The sequence below is a fragment of the Staurois parvus genome, unplaced genomic scaffold, assembly GCF_062004578.1.
Source record: "Staurois parvus isolate SC_StPar_1 unplaced genomic scaffold, SC_StPar_1.0 ptg000024l, whole genome shotgun sequence".
Taxonomy (NCBI): domain Eukaryota; kingdom Metazoa; phylum Chordata; class Amphibia; order Anura; family Ranidae; genus Staurois; species Staurois parvus.
In genome coordinates this window covers 2,085,860-2,110,442 of record NW_028317820.1, presented here as the reverse complement: position 1 = coordinate 2,110,442, position 24,583 = coordinate 2,085,860, and the positions used below count along the sequence as shown (strand labels likewise).

At 42.7% G+C, this 24,583-nt stretch overlaps 1 protein-coding gene across 1 annotated transcript; it reads left to right on the top strand.

Annotated features, from left to right (window-relative positions):
* LOC149472072 (uncharacterized) lies at positions 1–19,337 on the top strand. The gene is made up of 4 exons (XM_089693585.1): positions 1–465; positions 10,294–10,414; positions 16,795–16,865; positions 18,219–19,337. The coding sequence occupies exons 1-4, from the start codon at positions 90–92 to the stop codon at positions 18,662–18,664; spliced, it is 1,014 nt and encodes a 337-aa protein (XP_089549711.1). The 5' UTR covers positions 1–89; the 3' UTR covers positions 18,665–19,337.
* Positions 19,338–24,583: the final 5,246 nt, after the last annotated feature.

Here is a 24,583-nt window from a genome sequence, read left to right as displayed (position 1 = left end):
CCTCTCTGCTCTCCCCTCTTTCTCTCAGTTTATTATACCTATTAGTTGATGCATTCCCTGAAACATTACCTTCAGTTTCATTTTGTGTCATGATTAAGAAGTTGCTTTCTTTTTCGTCTCATTGTGCACCTCTGACCAGTCACATCATGTCTGTGCCCCCTAGCAGAGAGAAAATTAGGGGATATGTCCCAGGGATAGGAGCTGATAACTCTGACCATGGCTTTGAGCGACTCAATATTCTGCTGTTGGGGTTTACAGGACAAGGCAAGTCATCCCTCATCAACTCCTGTATGTGTGTGGTGTCGGATGGTGAGTATAAGAATGAAGCCGGAGCTGGAAAATATGATGGAGGGATGACAGAAGAAAGGAGAGGATACAAGCTCACCGACACCATCTGGATAAGTGACAACAGAGGATTCGTAATGCTGAAGCCAGAAGAGATTTTGGAAGTGTGTGCTCAGCTCAGTAAGTAGAGTTCAGCAATGATGATCATTTTACTGCAAGTGCAGCCAGAGATACATTAGGGCTGAATGCATTCCTTGGCAGGGTAGCAACCTTTCTACCCCATGTCCCTTTGATTGACATAGATAAGGATGGCAGAGGGCACAGATATGTTAGGGGAGGGGATGGGGGAGATTGCGCTATGAGGGGGAATTGGGAGGGGTTGTGCTAGGAGAGGGGATTTGTGCTAGAATGGGGGGGATTGGGAGGGGTTGGGCTAGGAGAGGGGATATGTTCTAGAAGAGGGGATTGGAAGGGGTTGTGCTAGGAGAGGGGATTTGTGCTAGGAGAGGGCATTGGGGGGGGGGGGGGAGAATTGTGCTAGGAGAGGGGATTTGTACTAGGAGGGGGGATTGGGAGGGGTTGTGCTAGGAGAGGGGATTTGTGCTAAGAGGGGAGATTTGGGTGGGGAGAAAGTATTTAAGCTGGGAAGGGTAATTTGGAGGGGGTTGAGTTAAGAAGAGGGATTTGTGCTAGGAGGGGGGTTTGAGAGAGAAGATTTGTGCTAGGACAATTTGAGGGGAAAGAGGATGTGTGCTAGGAGGGGTGAAGCAGAAGTACAGGTGAAGTTTTTTTCTTGGGGGGAGGGTGCAAGTAGCTGATCCTGCCTAGGGCGCACAATAGTCTACCACAGACCCTGAGGCATACTTTCTGAGACCTGGCCAAAAAACTCCCAGAGATGGCAACATACCATCTTGCCTTGTGCTAGGACGTTGCTAAGACACTCCCAGCCGTTACTACCATAACAGGAATGAGCTCTCAAACTCCCACATGATAGGTTTGCTATCTCCTCCATCACAGCATCGCTAAACTCAGAGTTACTGCAAAAGGGGAGAGATTCGAACAGGTTTAAATCAGCTCAGAGTGATTTGCACTGTTTATACCAGCATACCCCCTTTCACCATTAGACATGAACTCCCTACAATTACATTCTCCCTTGGGAAGTGACAGGCAGCTTTGACAAACTGTGCTATTTCTCTGTTTTACTGCAGAAACATTGAGGTTGTAGATTTTATGATGAGTCTATAACTCTGGAAATATGGAAGAGGTTGGTTAATTCTGCCCTTCCACTCTATAGGATGACATATGAAGCCCATGGTTGGCTGAAAAAATTTACAAACGTCTTTATTCGCTGGGAGGACTTTTTGGTGACCTTTGCTGGGGAACCATCTGATTGAGTACATATAGTGTGGGTCAGAGGGAATGAGAGGGTTTATTTGCATAATATCAGACTTGCAGTTATGTTTCATGGACATACAGTACAGTGCCTTGAAAGTCTTCATACCCCTTGAAATTTTCTTAATTTTCCATGTTACAACCAAAAATATAAATGTATTTTATTGGGATTTTATGTGATGGACCAACGCAAAGTGGCACATAACAGTGAAGTGGAAAAAAAATTATAAACTATGTACAAATATCTGATCTAAGATAGTCGGGTCAGAATTTGCTATAAACAACATGAAAGCATGGATCCATCCTGCCTTGTATCAATGGCTTAGGTTGGTGGCGGTGTAATGGTTTGGGGGATATTTTTTTTCTAGCACTAGCAAGGTGTACCTAATAAAGTGGCCGATGAGTGTACATACAAACAGTTTTACTAAAAAAGTGAAAGAGTTAATCAAAATACTTAGGGTTAGCTATGATTTTAGGTTAACCACTTGAGCCCCAGCCACTGTATGAAAAAGTTTGCAGGACGGCACGGCTGCGCAAAACCACGTTTTAAAACGTGGTTTTGCAAAACAGGTAGGGGGTGCGCGCGAGGCACGCGCCCGCCCTACCTGTCCCACGGGTGTCAGCAGCGGGTCTCAGCCGCCGGGTCACGACTGGTCATTACCAGCCGTTTCCCTGCGATTAGCGGCAATCGCTGACAGAGAGCAGGGCTGCATTGTTTACACACAGCCCTGCTCTCTGTCAGTTGCCTGTCAGCTCCTGACAAGCTGAAGAGGGAGAGAAGAGTTTATCTCTCCCGATCAGCCTGTCCCCATCCAGCACACACCCCCTAGTAAAACACTCCCCTCACACAGTTAACACTTTCAGTGAAAAAAAATGTTAACTCCTTTTTTTTTTTTTCACTGATCACTGTATTGGTGTCACTGGGGATGTCAGTGACCCCAAGTCAGTTCCCCCCCAGTGTCAAAATGTTCACCGCAGTCCCGCAGTCTTGCCATAAGTCGCTGATCGCTGCCATATGTCGCTGATCACCGCCATTATTAGTATAAAAAATTTTTTAAATCCCAATATCTTTCCCGCCATTTGTAAACGCTATAACTTTCATGTAAACCAATTAATTTACACGTATTGGGATTTTTTTTAGCAAAGACATGTTGCAGAATGCATTTTGGACAAAATTTGTGACAATTTGATTTTTTAATTTTTTTTACTGGACATGTTTTATAGCAAAAAGTCCAAAATATTGTTTTTTTTTTCTCAAAATTGTCAGCCTTTTTTCTGTATAGCGCAAAAAATTAAAAACGCACAGGCGATAAAATACCACCGAAAGAAAGCTCAATTTGTGGGAAAAAAAGGATGTAAATTTAATTTGGGTGCAGTGTTGCATGACCGCGCAATTGTCAGTTAAAGTAACACAGCGCCGTAACACAAACCTCTTCTGTAACCGCTTCCTGACCACCCTACAGCAGAAATACTGCTACAGGGTATGCAAAATCACACACACACACATATACAGTATATATATATATATACCTGATTTGCGCTCCCGTGGTTTTCACACCCCTCCTAGATAGCGTCAGATTGCCCGTCAGTACACCAGTCATCATATTTAACCCCTTGATTGCCAGGAGCACGCTCATGTACAATAAACCTCCATTGCTAGTATAGTGTCTGAACGGGTCAATATCTTTGATCAGATCAGCACTATACCAGCGTTCACATTAGTATAGCGTCATCAAAAACGCAGCATTAACGGGATCAGCTCCGGCACCTGCCAGCACCTGCGTTTACCCCCCCTTCTCTCCCAGCAAATGTAGTGTCAGTAGATCACTGTCACTTGATACATTGCACACAAAACCGCAGTGTTCGCAGAATCAGGCCTGATCTCTGTTAGCACTTGCCGGAAAATTTTGATGACTCTCATATGCAGCAGAGTGCCAGTACTAGTGCCGCGCTACCTTTTGGTGAACTGGTGAGTACCAGCGGTCTAGTACATCCTGGTCTTTCACATACCTCCTTGATTTTTGGAGCTGTTTTTCACGGAATATCTGTATGCGTTGATTGTGGATCAAAGCAGTTTATATGCACAACAATTTATTGCCGCCAACCCAAATTCAAACCTTGCCAGACCATTCGCATGAAAACTCATTACGGTGTGCCATTGATAGCCCCTGCGTGGTCATACCTTTTGCCCTGTTGGCATTAGAGCATTGTTTTTCCCTTTTTTTTTTTTTTTTTTTTTTTTTTTTTATTTTGCATTTTGTTTATCTGTGCAATTGATAGCCCCTGCGTGGGCGTGTTTTATTGACTCTGTTTATACTGTTTAAAAATTTAATAAAAACCATTGAAATAGAAAACTCATTACGGTTTTCAAATTTAAATTTTTTTGGGGGCCTAACCCATAACATGGGCATTACTAAAAGAAATGAATTGCAGTTGTATTGGTCTGCAGACCCGATTCATCATATGCCGTGTTCTCTGCTACCATGGCCAGGCATAGATATGAGAGTATAATGTGTTTTATGCATTTCAGCGACAATACACTCTGTCATCCTCGGGGTGACCCTGAATTTAACCGGCTCCACAAAATTCAGCCCCTCACAAATCACCTTAACCTAATATTTGCAGATGTCTATACTCCCCAGCAACACATCTGTGTTGAGTCCCTCATTAATTTTTCTGGCCGCCTTGCATTCAAACAATTTCTCCCCTGCAAGCGTGCCAGATATGGGGTCAAGATGTAGAAGACCTGTGAGAGGACAACAGGCTATACTTATAAGTTTCGGATTTACGAGGGAAAAGATGGTCACGTGGAGCCCCCCGGATGCCCAGACTACATGGGGAGCAGTGGCAAGATAGTTTGGGACTTGGTGTCATCATTTCTCCATATGGGGTACCACTTATACATGGACAATTTTTATTCAAGCGTGCCACTATTTAGACATTTGTACAATCTTGGACAACACGCATGTAGCAAAGTGTGACCTAATGTGTGCCCACCATTAGAAGTGGGTGGATGCAGGGCGGTATATTCTAATGGTAGGCATACCACACACTTTTTCTGGCAGAGATTTCTTCTTATTTTTTCATTCAGTCCACAGGCTGCATACAAAAAAAAAAGAACATAGCATATATAACCAACAAGGACCAGCAACGTACTGGTACATCACTGGATTTGAATGGTTATACCAGGATGATGCCTACAGCTGCAGGCATCATCCTGGTATCGTTTTTTTCAGCCGGCGATCGGCTTTCATGTAAAAGCAATCCTAGTGGCTAATTAGCTGCAGGATTACTTTTACAAGCAGTGGGAGATGATGTCCCACCTCCCCCGCTGCCTTCCACGGCCTTCTCGGGCAGTCCCGTGCCATCGGGGGAACCTGAGAATGCAGCCGGTGTTTCTGCCAGCTGACCATAGAGCTGATTGGAGACCAGAATGGTGCCAATCATCTCTATAGTCTAAGAATTCAGAAGCTACAAGCATTTCATCGCTTCAGTTTCGCAGGATATAAACAGTGCCATTTGTAAATTGGGAAAGCATCTGATCACACCGATTTTTGGTTTGATTAGATAATATAAGGACAGAGGAGATATCTAGAGTCTGATAGACCCCATATTTCTCAAAAAAGAATATATGACAATGCCCATTAAAGTTATACAGGTTATTTGCATTCCCTGTGATAGCATTAAAAGTGATTAAAAAAAAATGAAAGGTAAAAATAATTTAAAAAAATCAAAATAACTAAAAAGAAAAAAAAAATTGCCCCTCCCATGCACGCACACCTGTGTGCACAAGCCTTGACCCTGTGCCGTTATGTAAACAGCAGTTGCACCATGCATGTGAGGTATTGCCATGAACGTCAGATCAAGGGCAGTAATTCTAATACTAGACCTCCTCTGTAAATCTAAAATGGTAGCTTTTAAAGCGCTGCCTATGGATATTAAAAATGTTTGCAGTTTGTCGCCATTGCATGGGGCATGCGCAGTTTTAAAGCATGTCATGTTTGGTATCTATTTACTCAGCATACCATTATCTTTTATATTTTACCAAACAATTGGCCAATATATTGTGGTTTTGTGCATTAAAAGTAAAAAAAAGTGTATTTTTTAAAAAAAATTTGCTTTTGAAAAATCGCTGCGCGAGTACAATGTGCTATAAAGAATTGTAGTACCCACCATTTTATTCACGAGAGTGTATGCTTTAAAAAAAATATATAATGTTTGGGGGTTTAAATTAATTTCCTAGCAAAAAATACAGATTTTTTTCATGTGGACAAAAAGGCTTGGTCTTCAGGTAGTTAGAAGAGTGAATGATGTGTGGCGTAAATTTCTAATGCTGGGCATAAAACGCCCCACCCCCCAAAACGACCCCTTTTTGGAAAGTAGTCACCCCAAACTATATGCTGAGAGGAATGTTGAATCAATAGAAGAATTTATTTTTTTACCACAAGTTTTTGGAAAATGACAAATAAATATTTTTTTTTTTTTTACACAAAATTGTCACTTAAATGATTTACTGCTCACACATGCCATGGTTATATGTGGAATTACTCCCCAAAATACATTTTGCTACCTCTCCTGAGTATGGGGGTACCACATGTGAGAGACTTTTTGGCAGTCTAGCCAAGTACAGGACCCCAAAATCCAATAGGCACCTTCAGGCTTTTAAAGGGTTTTATTTCCTCATTACACTTCCAGACTACCTATCACAGTTTCGGAGGCCCTGAAATGCCAGGATAGCACCTAACCCTCCCAAATTACCCCTTTTTGGAAAGTAGACACCCCAAAGAATTTGATAAAAAGCACGGTAAGTATTTTTCAGATCTCATTTGTTGCCACAAGTTTTTGGAAAATGAAGAAAAAAAACAAAAACATATTATTTCTATTTTTTTTATATTTCAAAACCTTGTGAGAAAAAATGAGATCTGCAAAATACTCACCATGCCTCTTTTTAAATTCCTTGGGGTGTCTACTTTCCATAAAGGGGTCATTTGGGGGGGTTGGTGCTATCCTGGCATGTCAGGGCCTTCGAAACTGTGATAGGTAGTGAGGAAGTGTAATGAGGAAGTTACGCACCTTCAGGCTTTCAAAGTGGTCATTGGATTTCAGGCTCCTGTATGTGGCTAGGCTCCCAAAAAGTCTCACACATGTGGTATCCTCCTACTTGGTAGAAGTAGCAGAATGTATTTTGGGGTGTAATTCCACATATACCCATGGCTTGTGCGAGAAATAAATAATTTAAATGACAACTTTGTGTAAAAAAAAAAAAAAAAAAAAACGTTTTTGTCATTTTCCAAAAACTTGTGTAAAAAAAATAAATCTTCCATGGACTCAATATGCCTCTCAGCAGATAGCTTAGGGTGTCTACTTTCCGAAAAGGGGTCATTTGGGGGTGTTTGTACTATCCTGGTATTTTAGCACCTCAAGAAATGTGATGAGCAGTCAGAAAGTAAAAGCTATGTAAATTCCATCATCTATACCATAGTTTGTAGACGCTATAACTTTCACACAAAGCAATCAATATATACTTATTGGGATTTTTTTAACCAAAAACATGTAGCAGAATACATTTTGGCCTAAATTTATGACGAAATTTTAGTTTTTTTAGATATTTTTATGACCAAAATGAGAAAATATTGTTTTTTTCAAAACATTTTTTTCTTCAAAATTTTTCTGGTTATAGCGCCAAAAATAAAAAGTGCACAAGTGATCAAATACCACCAAAAGAATGCTCTATTTTAAAAGGACATAAATTTCATTTATGTACCGTATTGCATGACCGCGCAATTGTCCGTTAAACTAGCGCAGCGCTGTATAGCAAAAAATGGCGTAAATTGCAGTATCTGTACCATAGTTTGTAGACGCTATAACTTTCACACAAAGCAATCAATATACACTTATTGGGATTTTTTTTACCAAAAACATGGAGCAGAATACATTTTGGCCTAAATTTATAACTAACTTTGAGTTTACTATATATTTTTTTATAGCTGAAAGTAAAAAAATATTATTTTTCTTCAAAATATTTGGTCTTTTTTTGTTTATAGCGTGAAAAATAAAAAGCGCACAGGTGACCAAATACCACTGAAAGAAAGCTCTATTTGTGTGAAAAAAAGGACGTAAAATTAGTTTAGGTGCAGCATTGCATGACCGCACAATTATCAGTTGAATTAGTGCAGCACCGAGTAGCAAAAAGAGGCCTGGTCATTAAGGGGGGTAAATCCTCAGCAGCTCAAGTGGTTAAAGTTAAGTTCAAGTTCACTTGACCTCTGCTCTATAGCAGATTCAGTACTACAGGGCGGATGTTCTGTGCAAAATCACATTTAGAAACGTAAGCATTTCCACTACTGGAGGGAGGGAGGGGGGGAGATCGTCTGCCTCCAGAGTGCCACTTTTGCTGTGATTGGACACAGCAGAAGACAATCAACAGGTGCAAGGGACTAAAAAAGTTAATGCAATTGATAGGCTTCTGGTCTAGGGTTTTTGGTTTGCTGCAAACGTTATTTCATTTTACTGTCCGTAGGGATGCAAGGGTGGCTGATTCAGAAAAAATGAGGAAGGACTGTAACAGCGCAAACACTGCAAAGTCCTGGGAAATAGTATGGGGTGATCGTGGTATTGGTGGCTAATGTATGAAGAGCGTAGGAATCCGTGTGGCACTGAGGGCAAGGCTCTCAAGCTTGAAAAAGAAGCGCACTTCCGCCTTCCACGGCCAGTGCATGCTCCGAAACGCGTTGCAGTGCACCCTGGGATCTGACGTCATCACGGCCAGGCCGTCGCTGCGTTCCAGCGTGCGTTTCATACGGCTCTGAGGGAGAATTTGGGACTGCGCATGCACGCTCCCCGAGACGCCATTTTGCCGTGGATCGTTCCAGCTATAAGACGTGCTCTGGAACGATCCACTCCAAAATGGCGTCTCGGGGAGCGCGCATGCGCAGTCCCAAATTCTTCACGAAAATGGCAGCGGCGTAATGTGCATGTGCTATTTTCGCTATTTAAGCACCAGACATCAGTTACACGGCTGTTAGCCTCCCCTCTGATGATGTGCCTTAGCACGAAAGGCCTCAGGAGGAGCTAACAGCGTGTGACGTCATCGCCGCCGGGATCATCAGGAGGTCTGGCGGCCATCTTGCTTAAGGGTCAGTGCTGCACTACTCTGCTTTATTATTTGGCACTTTGTATCTGTACCTGCACCCTGTGTTTTTAACATGTTTACTCAATAAATACCTGAAATTACTACACTATTGGCACCCCCCCCTTTTTTGGCTCCTATCTGAGGAGCTATTAAACCCACAGTACATCCAGTATCCAGAGTAGGGAGCCCTGTACCCAGGCTGAATACCCACACATCTCTAAAGGATACCTCTGGATCCAGCACAGTTACACTTCACCCAAGCTTGATGACCATTCTTCTGAGGGAAACCCACCATCTGCCTGCTGTTTATACTCCATCTGGAGGTTACATATATGCGCAGTTGGTGAGTGCGCACTTCTGCCATTTGTTTCCTTTCACAAGCTCTTAGACATACGTGCTGTTGTGGAGATTTCCAGTGGTGTCATTTTCTAGAGGCTATCAAGTCAACAAATTATTCTGAACGAACTTTGATTTATTTATTTATTTTCAGTGCTGCACTTTATTTACCGATTGTTACTTTTAAGGTTATTGTGATTTCCTTTTAGTGTTCTAGCTGCTACTTTTTCTAGAGCGCTCGCTATTATTAATATACACCTATCAGTAATAGGACACACTTGCCACTTACTACGGCATCCAGTACTGCCATGCTAGCATCTCTTTTTATACCTGTAAAATGAAAAGTCCCGGTTTGACTTGAACGCTTTTGTACCTAAAAATTTACCAAAAATTGTGCACAAGCTGACTTATTATTATTATACAGTATTTATAAAGCGCCAATAGTTCGCTCAGCGCTGTACATTACAAAGGGGGACAGAACATGTGACAGAACAATACCAATACAATGTGATACACGAGGGGTTCCAGGGACCTGCTCTTTCGAGCTTACAATCTAGGAGGGAGGGGGTGGTGGCACAGGAGGAGATAGCTGTGGGGGATGGAGTGGTAGGAAGAGTGGAGGAGGTCGGCAGGTTAGCAGGGGGTGGGACATATAGATGAAGCTTGCCTTTTTGTTATACAAAGAAACAGGTTTTTATTGAGAGTCCTAAGAACTGATGTCAACTAATGACCTAGTTTGCCCCTTCCCTGCCTTGGGAAACACTGGGTGCTAGGTAATTACAGTTTGCAATGGGGTATTTGCATTGTAAGAATAAATCCAGTCTAATGTTGGCTATCCTACATTTGGGGATGCTGCTGCAATACGTAAAACTGTTAGTTTAGATTTTTTACATTTTAGAAAAGGGGTGCCCAAAGATTGTGCAGCATTTTAATTTTAAAGGGTGCCTTCACTGAAAAAAAGGTAAAGAAACTCTACTTTACAGAGACTCTGAATGGCCATCTGATCTGTTTGCCAAAATCCGGGGCAGTCCTGCAGAATCCAGGACTGTTGGGAGATATGCTGTATATAGTGACATATCAGCAATTTATTCTTGCAGGAAGTGACTGAAAATTCCACTTTAAATGCAATTTATTTAAAATTCTTCCAGGGCACCTGCGGCATGAGGGAGATGTTAAATGGGAAAAAGACAATTTACAGAAGACTTTGAGATGTATCCCAATGAACTACAAGCAACCAAAGGAATTCATCCTTCCTGTTATTGTACACAGGTATGTATTATATGTCATGCCACATCTATTCCATATACAAAGGACTAAACCAAATAAAATGACCACTTCATGTTGAAGAGATAGTCAACTACATAGTAAAACTTCACAAAACTCCAAAAAATAGGGAAGATCTGTGCCTGGCCACCTCTACATATTCAACCAATGTCTCCACCTCGGAAAGAAATGCTAAATTTATGATGCATAGGTACCTAGTACCGACCGTCATAGCCTACAGTAGGCACTACCAGGATACTCTCCTCACTGTTCTCAGGGGCTACACAGAAAATAGTACCTATTGTTATGTAGTGTTTACTCCCAAAGGAGCCACTAATGATTGGGTTTCTCTGTTCTTGGGTGTTAGTGGCCTAATCGGTAGCACACTCTCTGGCATACAACTTAGTTGGTACCAGGAGAATAAACACAACATGGTTCAAGGGACAAAGGCAGAAAAAAAGTGCATACATGAAAGGAGCGCCAGCCCAAAAGAAAGCTCATTACAGATTTCAATTTCTAATAGTTTTGGGCACCAATTCACAAAAAGTACATTGGGGAACTGGAGAAAGTGCAGAGAAGGGCAACCAAACTGATAAGAGGCATGGAGGAGCTCATGTATGAGGAAAGATTAGAGGAACTGAATTTATTCTCTCTTGAGAAGAAGAGATTGAGGGGGGATATGATCTCCATGTATAAAACATAAGGGGGGATATGATCACCATGTATAAAACATAAGGGGGGATATGATCACCATGTATAATACATAAGGAGAGATATGATCACCATGTATAATACATAAGGGGGATATGATCTCCATGTATAATACATAAGGGGGGGATATGATCTCCATGTATAATACATAAGGGGGGGATATGATCTCCATGTATAATACATAAGGGGGATATGATCACCATGTATAATACATAAGGGGGGGATATGATCACCATGCATAATACATAAGGGGGATATGATCTCCATGTAGAATACATAAGGGGGATATGATCACCATGTATAATACATAAGGGGGGGATATGATCACCATGTATAATACATAAGGGGGATATGATCACCATGTATAATACATAAGGGGGGGATATGATCACCATGCATAATACATAAGGGTGGATATGATCTCCATGTATAATACATAAGGGGGGATATGATCTCCATGTATAATACATAAGGGGGGATATGATCTCCATGTATAATACATAAGGGGGGATATGATCTCCATGCATAATACATAAGGGTGGATATGATCTCCATGCATAATACATAAGGGTGGATATGATCTCCATGCATAATACATAAGGGGGGATATGATCTCCATGTATAATACATAAGGGGGATATGATCACCATGTAAAATACATAAGGGGGATATGATCACCATGTAAAATACATAAGGGGATATGATCACCATGTATAATACATAAGGGGGATATGATCACCATGTATAATACATAAGGGGGATATGATCACCATGTATAATACATAAGGGGGATATGATCACCATGTATAATACATAAGGGGGGATATGATCACCATGTAAAATACATAAGGGGGGATATGATCACCATGTAAAATACATAAGGGGATATGATCACCATGTATAATACATAAGGGGGATATCACCATGCATGATACATAAGGGGGGATATGATCTCCATGCATGATACATAAGGGGGGATATGATCTCCATGCATGATACATAAGGGGGATATGATCTCCATGCATAATACATAAGGGGGATATGATCTCCATGCATAATACATAAGGGGGATATGATCACCATGCATAATACATAAGGGGGGATATGATCTCCATGCATAATACATAAGGGGGATATGATCACCATGCATAATACATAAGGGGGATATGATCTCCATGCATGATACATAAGGGGGGATATGATCTCCATGCATAATACATAAGGGGGATATGATCTCCATGCATAATACATAAGGGGGATATGATCTCCATGTATAATACATAAGGGGGGATATGATCTCCATGCATAATACATAAGGGGGATATGATCACCATGCATAATACATAAGGGGGATATGATCTCCATGCATGATACATAAGGGGGGATATGATCTCCATGCATAATACATAAGGGGGGATATGATCACCATGCATAATACATAAGGGGGGATATGATCTCCATGCATAATACATAAGGGGGGGATATGATCACTGTGTATAATACATAAGGGGGGATATGATCACTGTGTATAATACATAAGGGGGGATATGATCTCTATGTATAATACATAAGGGGGGCTATGAGCTTCACGTATAATACATAAGGGGGATATGATCACCATGTATAATACATAAGGGGGGATATGATCTCCATGCATGATACATAAGGGGGGATATGATCTCCATGCATGATACATAAGGGGGGATATGATCACCATGCATGATACATAAGGGGGGATATGATCACCATGCATGATACATAAGGGGGATATGATCTCCATGTATGATACATAAGGGGGGATATGATCTCCATTTATAATACATAAGGGGGGATATGATCTCTATGTATAATACATAAGGGGGGCTATGAGCTTCACGTATAATACATAAGGGGATATGATCACCATGTATAATACATAAGGGGGATATGATCACCATGTATGATACATAAGGGGGATATGATCACCATGCATGATACATAAGGGGGGATATGATCTCCATGCATGATACATAAGGGGGATATGATCTCCATGCATAATACATAAGGGGGATATGATCTCCATGTATAATACATAAGGGGGGATATGATCTCCATGCATAATACATAAGGGGGATATGATCACCATGCATAATACATAAGGGGGATATGATCTCCATGCATGATACATAAGGGGGGATATGATCTCCATGCATAATACATAAGGGGGGATATGATCACCATGTATAATACATAAGGGGGGATATGATCTCCATGTATAATACATAAGGGGGGATATGATCTCCATGCATAATACATAAGGGGGATATGATCACCATGCATAATACATAAGGGGGATATGATCTCCATGTATAATACATAAGGGGGGATATGATCTCCATGCATAATACATAAGGGGGATATGATCACCATGCATAATACATAAGGGGGATATGATCTCCATGCATGATACATAAGGGGGGATATGATCTCCATGCATAATACATAAGGGGGGATATGATCTCCATGTATAATACATAAGGGGGGGATATGATCACTGTGTATAATACATAAGGGGGGATATGATCACTGTGTATAATACATAAGGGGGGATATGATCTCTATGTATAATACATAAGGGGGGCTATGAGCTTCACGTATAATACATAAGGGGGATATGATCACCATGTATAATACATAAGGGGGGATATGATCTCCATGCATGATACATAAGGGGGGATATGATCTCCATGCATGATACATAAGGGGGGATATGATCACCATGCATGATACATAAGGGGGGATATGATCACCATGCATGATACATAAGGGGGGATATGATCACCATGCATGATACATAAGGGGGATATGATCTCCATGCATGATACATAAGGGGGGATATGATCTCCATTTATAATACATAAGGGGGGATATGATCTCTATGTATAATACATAAGGGGGGCTATGAGCTTCACGTATAATACATAAGGGGGATATGATCTCCATGTATAATACATAAGGGGGGATATGATCACCATGTATAATACATAAGGGGGGATATGATCTCCATGTATAATACATAAGGGGGGATATGATCTCCATGTATAATACATAAGGGGGGATATGATCTCCATGTATAATACATAAGGGGGGATATGATCTCCATGTATAATACATAAGGGGAGGATATGATCTCCATGTATAATACATAAGGGAGGATATGATCTCCATGTATAATACATAAGGGAGGATATGATCTCCATGTATAATACATCAGTGGTTCATATAGTGAACTCGGTGTAGTTATTCACCCTGAGGTCATCACAGAGGACAAGGGGGCGCTCTTTACATCTGGAGGAAAAGAAATTTAATCTCCAAACATGGAAAGGTTTCTTCACAGTAAGAGCTGTGAAAATATGGAATAGACTCCCTCAAGAGTTGGTTCTGGCCAGCTCAGTGGATTGCAGTAGGAAAGTCCTAAATTCTTTCTTGGATACACACAACATAACTGAATACTATATTTATAGATAAAGTTGATCCAGGGAATATCAGATTGCCTCTCGGGGGGATCAGGAAGGGATTGTTTCCCCTGCAGGAGCAAATTGTATCATGCTTTGCTGTTTTTTTTTGCCTTCCTCTGGATCAACTGAGGTTTAGGATTATAACTTTTTTTTTTATATTTGGACTGGATGGACTTTTGTCTTTTTTCAGCCAGACTAACTATGTAACTACGAATGGAAATCAATTTACCAATCGACTTCTGTTCAACTGCCCTGCTGGTATTTTTCATTCGATCAGCGCTGCAGGCATTGGGCGGCAGTGCTGATCTGTGTATTCTGATGGCTGGGGAGTCTCCCCGTTATCAGAATACAATGACACTGTGGGGAGGATTCCTGCATCTATGATGAGTGTGTGGATGGGGAAATCGGGTCAGTTTTTTTTTTTTTTGTTCAACCTGCTGGATGAGTGAAAAAAAAACTGGCCCATGTATACCCAGCTTAACACTTTATTTACTTATTTTATATATTTATTATAAATACACTTTATGTATTTATTACCTCTTACACAATACTCCTCATGGCAATGCATTTATCTGCTTTTCTCTCCAGAAGCATGGAGCTGCCTTTGTTCAGGCATCATTCAGGGTCACCCTCCAATGCTGGACTGAGATGTTGGCTCAGATATGAAATAGTCATGTAAATACTGGTGTTTTGGTCACGGTGTTTCACCTTGTGACTTGCTACAAAGTTACAATTTTGCAGTCTGATCACTGGGGGAAGAGAAACTGATAAAATGCTATCTCCCGCCTGCAGCAGACTGATGACATCCGCCCAGCCTACGCAATGTCACTGCACTGGAGCTCAAAGACAGCTTTTTAATAATAAAAGATGGAGCTTCACTGAAAAATTATACCGTGGCTTCATATTGTGACAAGCCAGGAATTTATCCATAGTTTATTAGTTTGTCCGGCTGAAAAAAGACAAAAGTCCATCCAGTTCAGCCATTACAAAGAAAAAAACAAAGTTATAATCCTACACCCACAGTTGATCAAGAGGAAGGCAAAAAAAACCCAGCAAAGCATGATCCAATCTGCTCCTGCAGGGGAAAAAATTCCTTCCTGATCCCCCGAGAGGCAATCGGATATTCCCTGGATCAACTTTACCTATAAATGTTATATTCTGTGTATCCAAGAAAGAATCCAGGACTTTCCTACAGCAATCCACTGAGCTGGACACAACCAACTCTTGAAGGAGTCTATTCCACATTTTCACAGCTCTTACTGTGAAGAACCCTTTCCGTGTTTGGAGATAAAATTTCTTTTCCTCCAGATGTAAAGAGCACCCCCTTGTCCTCTGTGATGACCTCAGGAGGAAAAACTACACCGAGTTCACTATATGAACCACTGATGTATTTATACATGGAGATCATATCCCCCTTATGTATTACACATGGAGATCATATCCCCCCTTATGTATTATACATGGATATCATATCCCCCTTATGTATTATACATGGATATCATATCCCCCTTATGTATTATACATGGATATCATATCCCCCTTATGTATTATACATGGAGATCATATCCCCCTTATGTATTATACATGGAGATCATATCCCCCCTTATGTATTATACATGGAGATCATATCCCCCCTTATGTATTATACATGGAGATCATATCCCCCTTATGTATTATACATGGTGATCATATCCCCCCTGATGTATTATACATGGAGATCATATCCCCCTTTATGTAATATACATGGTGATCATATCCTCCCTTATGTATTATACATGGTGATCATATGTCCCCTTATGTATTATACATGGTGATCATATGTCCCCTTATGTATTATACATAGTGATCATATCCCCCCTTATGTATTATACATGGAGATCATATCCCCCCTTATGTATTATACATGGAGATCATATCCCCCCTTATGTATTATACATGGAGATCATATCCCCCCTTATGTATTATACATGGAGATCATATCCCCCCTTATGTATTATACATGGAGATCATATCCCCCCTTATGTATTATACATGGTGATCATAGTGGTGTTACCAGGGTCTACTTTAAGACAACTCACATGTAGAGTATATATTTCAGCCATATATTGTTTAAGTTCTTTGTGTGGTGCTGAGCTATAATACTTTGTAAAATTAGTGTTACTGTTGTTTTTCTTTTAGCTGTTTATATGATTTCAAAGATGTAGAAAAATCAATGAGAAGACTAATAAAAAAATGTCAGGAAATCACAAGTAAGTAAGTTTTTGGCTGATGACGTAAAATTCCCCTACTCCTACCCCTACTGTCCAAAACAACAAAAAAAAACTAACCTTAAGGTGTAACTAAACCCACAACAGTACAATCAGTCTGTAGATGCAGTAAAGCATGCTTGTTATACTCACTGTGGAACCTAAGGGGTTAATCCTCTGCATTTTGTGAAAAGGCTGTTTGACCTTTTCTTCTGTGCCCCTCCTCTTGTTGAATTGACCACCTGATACAGACTGAACCCATGGTCACATGCACATGCTAAGTTTAGTGTGTATTGCTAGTGAGGTTTTTTTTTCTTTGCCTAGAAGCTTTAACCAGTGCTCTGCTGAAGTCACAAGACTGCTCTAACTGCTGAGGAGAAAATGTATTTACCAGTTTATATTTACTAAACTAATTGCATTTTCATGTTCTGTGTACGATGTGAGACCAGATATAATGAATGCAGGGTCCGGGGAGACCAGATATAGTGAATGCAGGGTCTGAGGAAACCAGATATAGTGAATGAAGGGTCCAGGGAGACCAGATATAGTGAATGCAGGGTCCGGGAAGACCAGATATAGTGAATACAGGGTTCGGGGAGACCAGATATAGTGAATACAGGGTTCGGGGGTTTAATTACACTTTAAAGCCCAACACATCCTAAGCATTTTATTTAGCTCTGGATAGTGGTGAGCGGTTAGATCCTTTGACAGGTTTTTATTGTTTCAAAGATAAGAAATAATGTAAGCGCCAACCCACTAGTCAGTGTCCTTATTAGATGTAGCCATCAACAAGGGTAATCCAACACACTTCATGGACTACAAGTCCTCCTTCAACAGAGCTGAGAAGAGGTAGTTCTGAGTTCTGCCTAACTGCTGGATTTTACAAGGAATAGAAATCCCCCCCCCCCCCCCGTTAACAGCTTCCAAAGCAGTCGAGACTTTAGAGCTACTACTTCTCAGCTTTGAAAAAGGGGGCTTGAATGTTCCAAAATGTTTTAGCTTTCCTCTGACTGCTACATCTAATAAAGACCATTCCTCACAATAACTAGTGGGTTGATTCTTCTATCAGTTTTTATTTTCAATGATTTATATATGGACCATCTATGAGTCCCCCATATGGCTGGGAAGCTGCTAACAAAACCCATCACAAAATACCCAGAAATGAATACCACCTGCTCCCACTTCCGCTCCAACCACCTAGCGGTAGTTAGGCTACAGTAGCTGCTGACTTAAATTTTTTTTGTTTGAAGACTGAAGATCCTCTTAAAGGCAGGGTGGCTACACCTAATTTGTCTAAAACCCCCCAAAAAGTTTTGGATATAGTTTAATGCTTCATCATTTTGTCTTGATCAACAGAAATGCCTCCTGTAGTTGTGATCACCAATTTCGGCCCCGCAAACAACAGATCTGGAAATGGTGCATCAATGGAAAAAATGTTTGGAGATATGGGATGCACTGACAGGATTTGTCTAGAGAACTACACTGAAAACAACCAAACTCGGAGCTCAGAAGCTGACAATCAATTCCTTGGCTTCCTGGATGTTTGTATGACCAGGGCAGAGTATGCCATCCAAAAAAGGGGAAGACAAGATCCCCATAAGATATTTGCAGAAAACGTGGCCAATCAGCTTAAGGAAGAGAAGGAAGTGGAGCAGAGAAAACTGGAAGAGGAACGGAATGAGGAGAGGAGAAAATGGGAAGAGGTACAGAAGAAAAAACTGGAAGAGGAAAAGAAGAAAGTGAGAGACTTAGAAGAAAAGTTGCGAAGAATGGAAGAGGAACGTCGGTGTTCTATCCTATAAGAAAACTAGAAATGTGTCAGAAGGGTAATGGATTCAGTGGTGGAGTTTAATGCAAGCCTCCCCAGCTCATACTCAACCTTCCCTCACTCCTGCTCTCTACATTCAGTACTGAAGAAAATAAAAAAGTTCTTTTTGGTATAATCATGTGATTTACCCCATGTGACAGCACTGGGCCAGTCAGCATTTTATGAGCTACAACTGCATCGACTCATAGCTCACAGAAGGCTTTCCTTCCAATCTTTGTGGCTGAATGGAGCAGTGAGGAGTGAAAGAAGGGTAGATATGTGCATCTGGGGGGGATGGGGACAGTGCCATCTTAATAGCATCATGGGCCGCCGGGCAAAGTAATGCACTGGGGCCCCCACCAGGGAGATGGTTTTGTGCGGCACTCATATTGCACCGCAAGAAGAAGGGGGTTTGGCTCAATTATGCTATATATTTGGTATATCTTTTTAGTCTGATTAGAAACCACAAATAAACACAACTAGGGAATTATCCCAAATTAAATTCCCCCCCTGTACACACTGACCCCCTTTATACACTGACCTTCTGTTCCCCTGCACACTGCTCCCACTCCTTATTACACTGTCCTCCTCCCTGTACACACTGCCCCTGAATGCCCCTCCCAGCCTGTATATAGGTCTGTTTGTACACAGTACAGGGGCAGGAGGACACAGTATGGGGAGGGGGGGGGGTCAGGAGGGGACAGTACAGAGGGGTTAAATGACACAGTACAGGGGGGCAGGAGGGGGCAGCACAGGGTGGACAGGAGGGCACAGTATGGGGGGACAGGAAGGTACAGTACAGGAGAGCATGAGGGTACAGTGCAGGGGGCAGGAGGGCACAGTATGGGGGGGTCAGGAAGGTACACTACAGGGGGGCATGAGGGCACAATGCAAGGGGGCATGAGGGCACAATGCAAGGGGGCATGAGGGCACAGTGCAGGGGGGCAGGAGGGCATAGTTGCGTGACCATATATCTATTTCAGCAAAATTTTCACAATGCCTTTGTTGATCACTACTCATGTCACCATAGCGCAGCTCACAATATTTTGTAAAGTATTTTAGTATTTTCTAATCTAATCTATTCTATTCTCTTCTATTATTTTATATTCTATTCTAATGTATTCTGTTCAAATTCATTCTGTTCAAAATTCAAATTTTGGAAGGCAGCTATATTCTTTCTATTTAATTCTATTTTTTTAATTCTCTATTCTAATCTTTTCTATTCCATTCTTTGATTTTTTTTATTCTATTCTTATCTTTTCTATTCTATGTATTCCTTAATTTTCTTTCTATTTTGCTCTGTTTTACTCTATTATTTTCTATTCTGTTCTTTGATTTTCTATTCTAATCTTTTCTATTCTAATGGATTCTATTCTCTTCTATTCCTTTATTTTCTATTCTATTTTGTTCTGTTTTTATTATTTTCTACTGTGCTCTGTTCTATACTTTGATTTTCTATTGTGTACTTTTTTTTTTTCCTCTATTCTACTCTTTTATTTTCTATTCTGTTCTATTATTTTCTATTTTTTATTTTCTGTTCTATTTTATTATATTCTTGTTTTCAAATTTGAATTGATTCTCGAATTTGATTTTGTTTTCGAATGTGTCTTCAAGTTCGATTCTTTTTGAATTTCGGCCTAATTTCATTTCGTTATTTCAGATTTGTTTAGATTCGTTACTATTGTAATTCAGAATTCGGATGCATCCGAATTGCCGAATAATGGAAATCTTTTCCATATTGCGATTCTAAACTAAACGAACTGCACATCTAGTCACAGCACCGCAGCCTGAGTTCTCACTGAGCAGTGGGGCAGGGGAAAAGCCCACTGTCACCGCTTCATTGGCAGAAAGGGGGGCTCAAGAGCAAAACTGCTTCATACTTGATGGTGTCACCACTCTGGCAAGTGTCACCCAGGTGCGGACTGCACCCCTCTGAAGAGGGGTGCCTTTAAACTGCGGGGGGAAAGGGGGACTGCAGGGCCCCTCCATGCTTGTTCGGCCCCTGGGCAGTACTTAGGTTAGCCCGTGCTTTAAGAAGGCCCTGGGGGATAATCCAAGAGACCCTGTTATTTGCCCTACGTGGTCAAAGCGGAGATTTTCATTAAAGCTGGACTTCCCAAGAGATTTGTAAATGTTGTTCTCAATTTGTAAACTGACACTGATTTACTGAAGAAGTTGAGAATCTTCACTCATTTTATTAAGTGAAGATTCTCAATTATCCATTCATGTAAAAAGCAGATTCCTGTTGAATTTGGATACCTAATTATGTGCAGATGAATATGTAAACTTTGATTCAATTTTCACATGATTGGATCATTGAGGTAAATATTCACACAATTTATTGAGTAAAGATTTTCAAAGTGTATGTCTTGTTTTTATTGCTGTAAGAAATAAATACATTTCTTTAGAGTGTGATCTGAAAAATGGTAAAAATGTACTTTGTTGGATTTTTTTTTATCGAAATGTTTAAAATCTAACCCCCAAAAAACGGGAGGGATCAATGCACATGTAGTCATAAAGCACATCAAGAAGAGCTTGTACAACATAAACACTATAAATATGGAGCCAGAAAGTGGAAGTCTCATCAAATATTAAAAATATATACAAGGTGTCTATGTAGCTCAGCGGTTCTCAACCTGGGGGTCGAACGACCATTTCCCAGGGGTCGCCTAAGACCATCGGAAAACACATATTTCCGATGGTCTTAGGAACCGAGACACCGCTCCTGTCTCAGGCGATCTGTGGGCGGGATGATATGCTGCCCCTGTAACCTGGCCACACCTCCGGGATCACTCAACAGCTCCGCCTCCTCACCGCTGATTGGCCACCGGAACTGTAGCTCAGGAGAGGCACACAGGCGGCCAATCACCGGTGAGGAGGTGAAGCTTGGAGAGGAGGAGCCGAGCGGCAGCGCGCGGAGATCGAAGAAGATCGAGGGAGCTGCAGGAGCGAGTGAAGAGAGAGGCCAGAGAAGGAAGACAGCTGACAGGTAAGTGCAAATTTTGCTGCTGCAGCCAGGTATGCAGGCTGTAGATGGGAGAGGGAGAGAGCGAGCCCAGGCTGGAGAAGGGGTCAGCAAGGTAAGTATCATTGGTGTCAGTGGAAGGGATAGTGCCCCATCATTTGTGTCACTAATACCAACGATGGGGCACTATTCCTCCCCCCACTGACACCAACGATGGGGCACTATTCCTCCCCCCACTGACACCAACGATGGGGCACTATTCCTCCCCCCACTGACACCAACGATGGGGCACTATTCCTCCCCCCACTGACACCAACGATGGGGCACTATTCCTCCCCCCACTGACACCAACGATGGGGCACTATTCCTCCCCCCACTGACACCAACGATGGGGCACTATTCCTCCCCCCACTGACACCAACGATGGGGCACTATTCCTCCCCCCACTGACACCAACGATGGGGCACTATTCCTCCCCCCACTGACACCAACGATGGGGCACTATTCCTCCCCCCACTGACACCAACGATGGGGCACTATTCCTCCCCCCACTGACACCAACGATGGGGCACTATTCCTCCCCCCACTGACACCAACGATGGGGCACTATTCCTCCCCCCACTGACACCAACGATGGGGCACTATTCCTCCCCCCACTGACACCAACGATGGGGCACTATTCCTCCCCCCACTGACACCAACGATGGGGCACTATTCCTCCCCCCACTGACACCAACGATGGGGCACTATTCCTCCCCCCACTGACACCAACGATGGGGCACTATTCCTCCCCCCACTGACACCAACGATGGGGCACTATTCCTCCCCCCACTGACACCAACGATGGGGCACTATTCCTCCCCCCACTGACACCAACGATGGGGCACTATTCCTCCCCCCACTGACACCAACGATGGGGCACTATTCCTCCCCCCACTGACACCAACGATGGGGCACTATTCCTCCCCCCACTGACACCAACGATGGGGCACTATTCCTCCCCCCACTGACACCAACGATGGGGCACTATTCCTCCCCCCACTGACACCAACGATGGGGCACTATTCCTCCCCCCACTGACACCAACGATGGGGCACTATTCCTCCCCCCACTGACACCAACGATGGGGCACTATTCCTCCCCCCACTGACACCAACGATGGGGCACTATTCCTCCCCCCACTGACACCAACGATGGGGCACTATTCCTCCCCCCACTGACACCAACGATGGGGCACTATTCCTCCCCCCACTGACACCAACGATGGGGCACTATTCCTCCCCCCACTGACACCAACGATGGGGCACTATTCCTCCCCCCACTGACACCAACGATGGGGCACTATTCCTCCCCCCCACTGACACCAACGATGGGGCACTATTCCTCCCACTGACACCAACGATGGGGCACTATTCCTCCCACTGACACCAACGATGGGGCACTATTCCTCCCACTGACACCAACGATGGGGCACTATTCCTCCCACTGACACCAACGATGGGGCACTATTCCTCCCACTGACACCAACGATGGGGCACTATTCCTCCCACTGACACCAACGATGGGGCACTATTCCTCCCACTGACACCAACGATGGGGCACTATTCCTCCCACTGACACCAACGATGGGGCACTATTCCTCCCACTGACACCAACGATGGGGCACTATTCCTCCCACTGACACCAACGATGGGGCACTATTCCTCCCACTGACACCCACGATGGGGCACTATTCCTCCCACTGACACCCACGATGGGGCACTATTCCTCCCAATGACACCCACGATGGGGCACTATTCCTCCCAATGACACCCACGATGGGGCACTATTCCTCCCACTGACACCCACGATGGGGCACTATTCCTCCCACTGACACCCACGATGGGGTACTATTCCTCCCACTGACACCCACGATGGGGTACTATTCCTCCCACTGACACCAATGATGGGGCACTATTCTTCCCACTGACACCAATGATGGGGCACTATTCCTCCCACTGACACCAATGATGGGGCACTATTCCTCCCACTGACACCAATGATGGGGCACTATTCCTCCCACTGACACCAATGATGGGGCACTATTCCTCCCACTGACACCAATGATGGGGCACTATTTCTCCCACTGACACCAATGATGAGGCACTATTCCTCCCAATGACACCCACAATGGGGCATTATTCCTCCCACTGACACCCACAATGGGGCACTATTCCTCCCACTGACACCCACAATGGGGCACTATTCCTCCCACTGACACCAATGATGGAGCACTATTCCTCCCACTGACACCAATGATGGGGCACTATTCCTTCCACTGACACCAATGATGGGGCACTATTCCTCCCACTGATACCAATGATGGGGCACTATTCCTCCCACTGATACCAATGATGGGGCACTATTCCTCCCACTGATACCAATGATGGGACACTATTCCTCCCACTGACACCAATGATGGGGCACTATTCATCCCACTGATACCAATGATGGGACACTATTCATCCCACTGACATCAGTGATGGGGCGCTATTCATCCCACTGACATCAGTGATGGGACACTATTCATCCCACTGACATCAGTGATGGGGCGCTATTCATCCCACTGACATCAGTGATGGGACACTATTCATCCCACTGACATCAGTGATGGGGCGCTAGTCCTCCCACTGCAAAATTACAGTTATGAAGTAGCAACGAAAATAATTTTATGGTTGGGGGTCACCACAACATGAGGAACTGTATTAAGGGGTCGCGGCATTAGAAAGGTTGAGAAACACTGATGTAGCTGAATACCCCTTTTTCTGGTAACACCATTAAAGTTTTGAGGAAACAAGATTACCCAAATGGTTTTAAAAGTGTAATGTCTTTGAATCTAGAGCCTGTAAATGATATAAACAGGTTATTATCCAGGATAAATCCCTATACATCAAGTTGAAATGAAGCTGC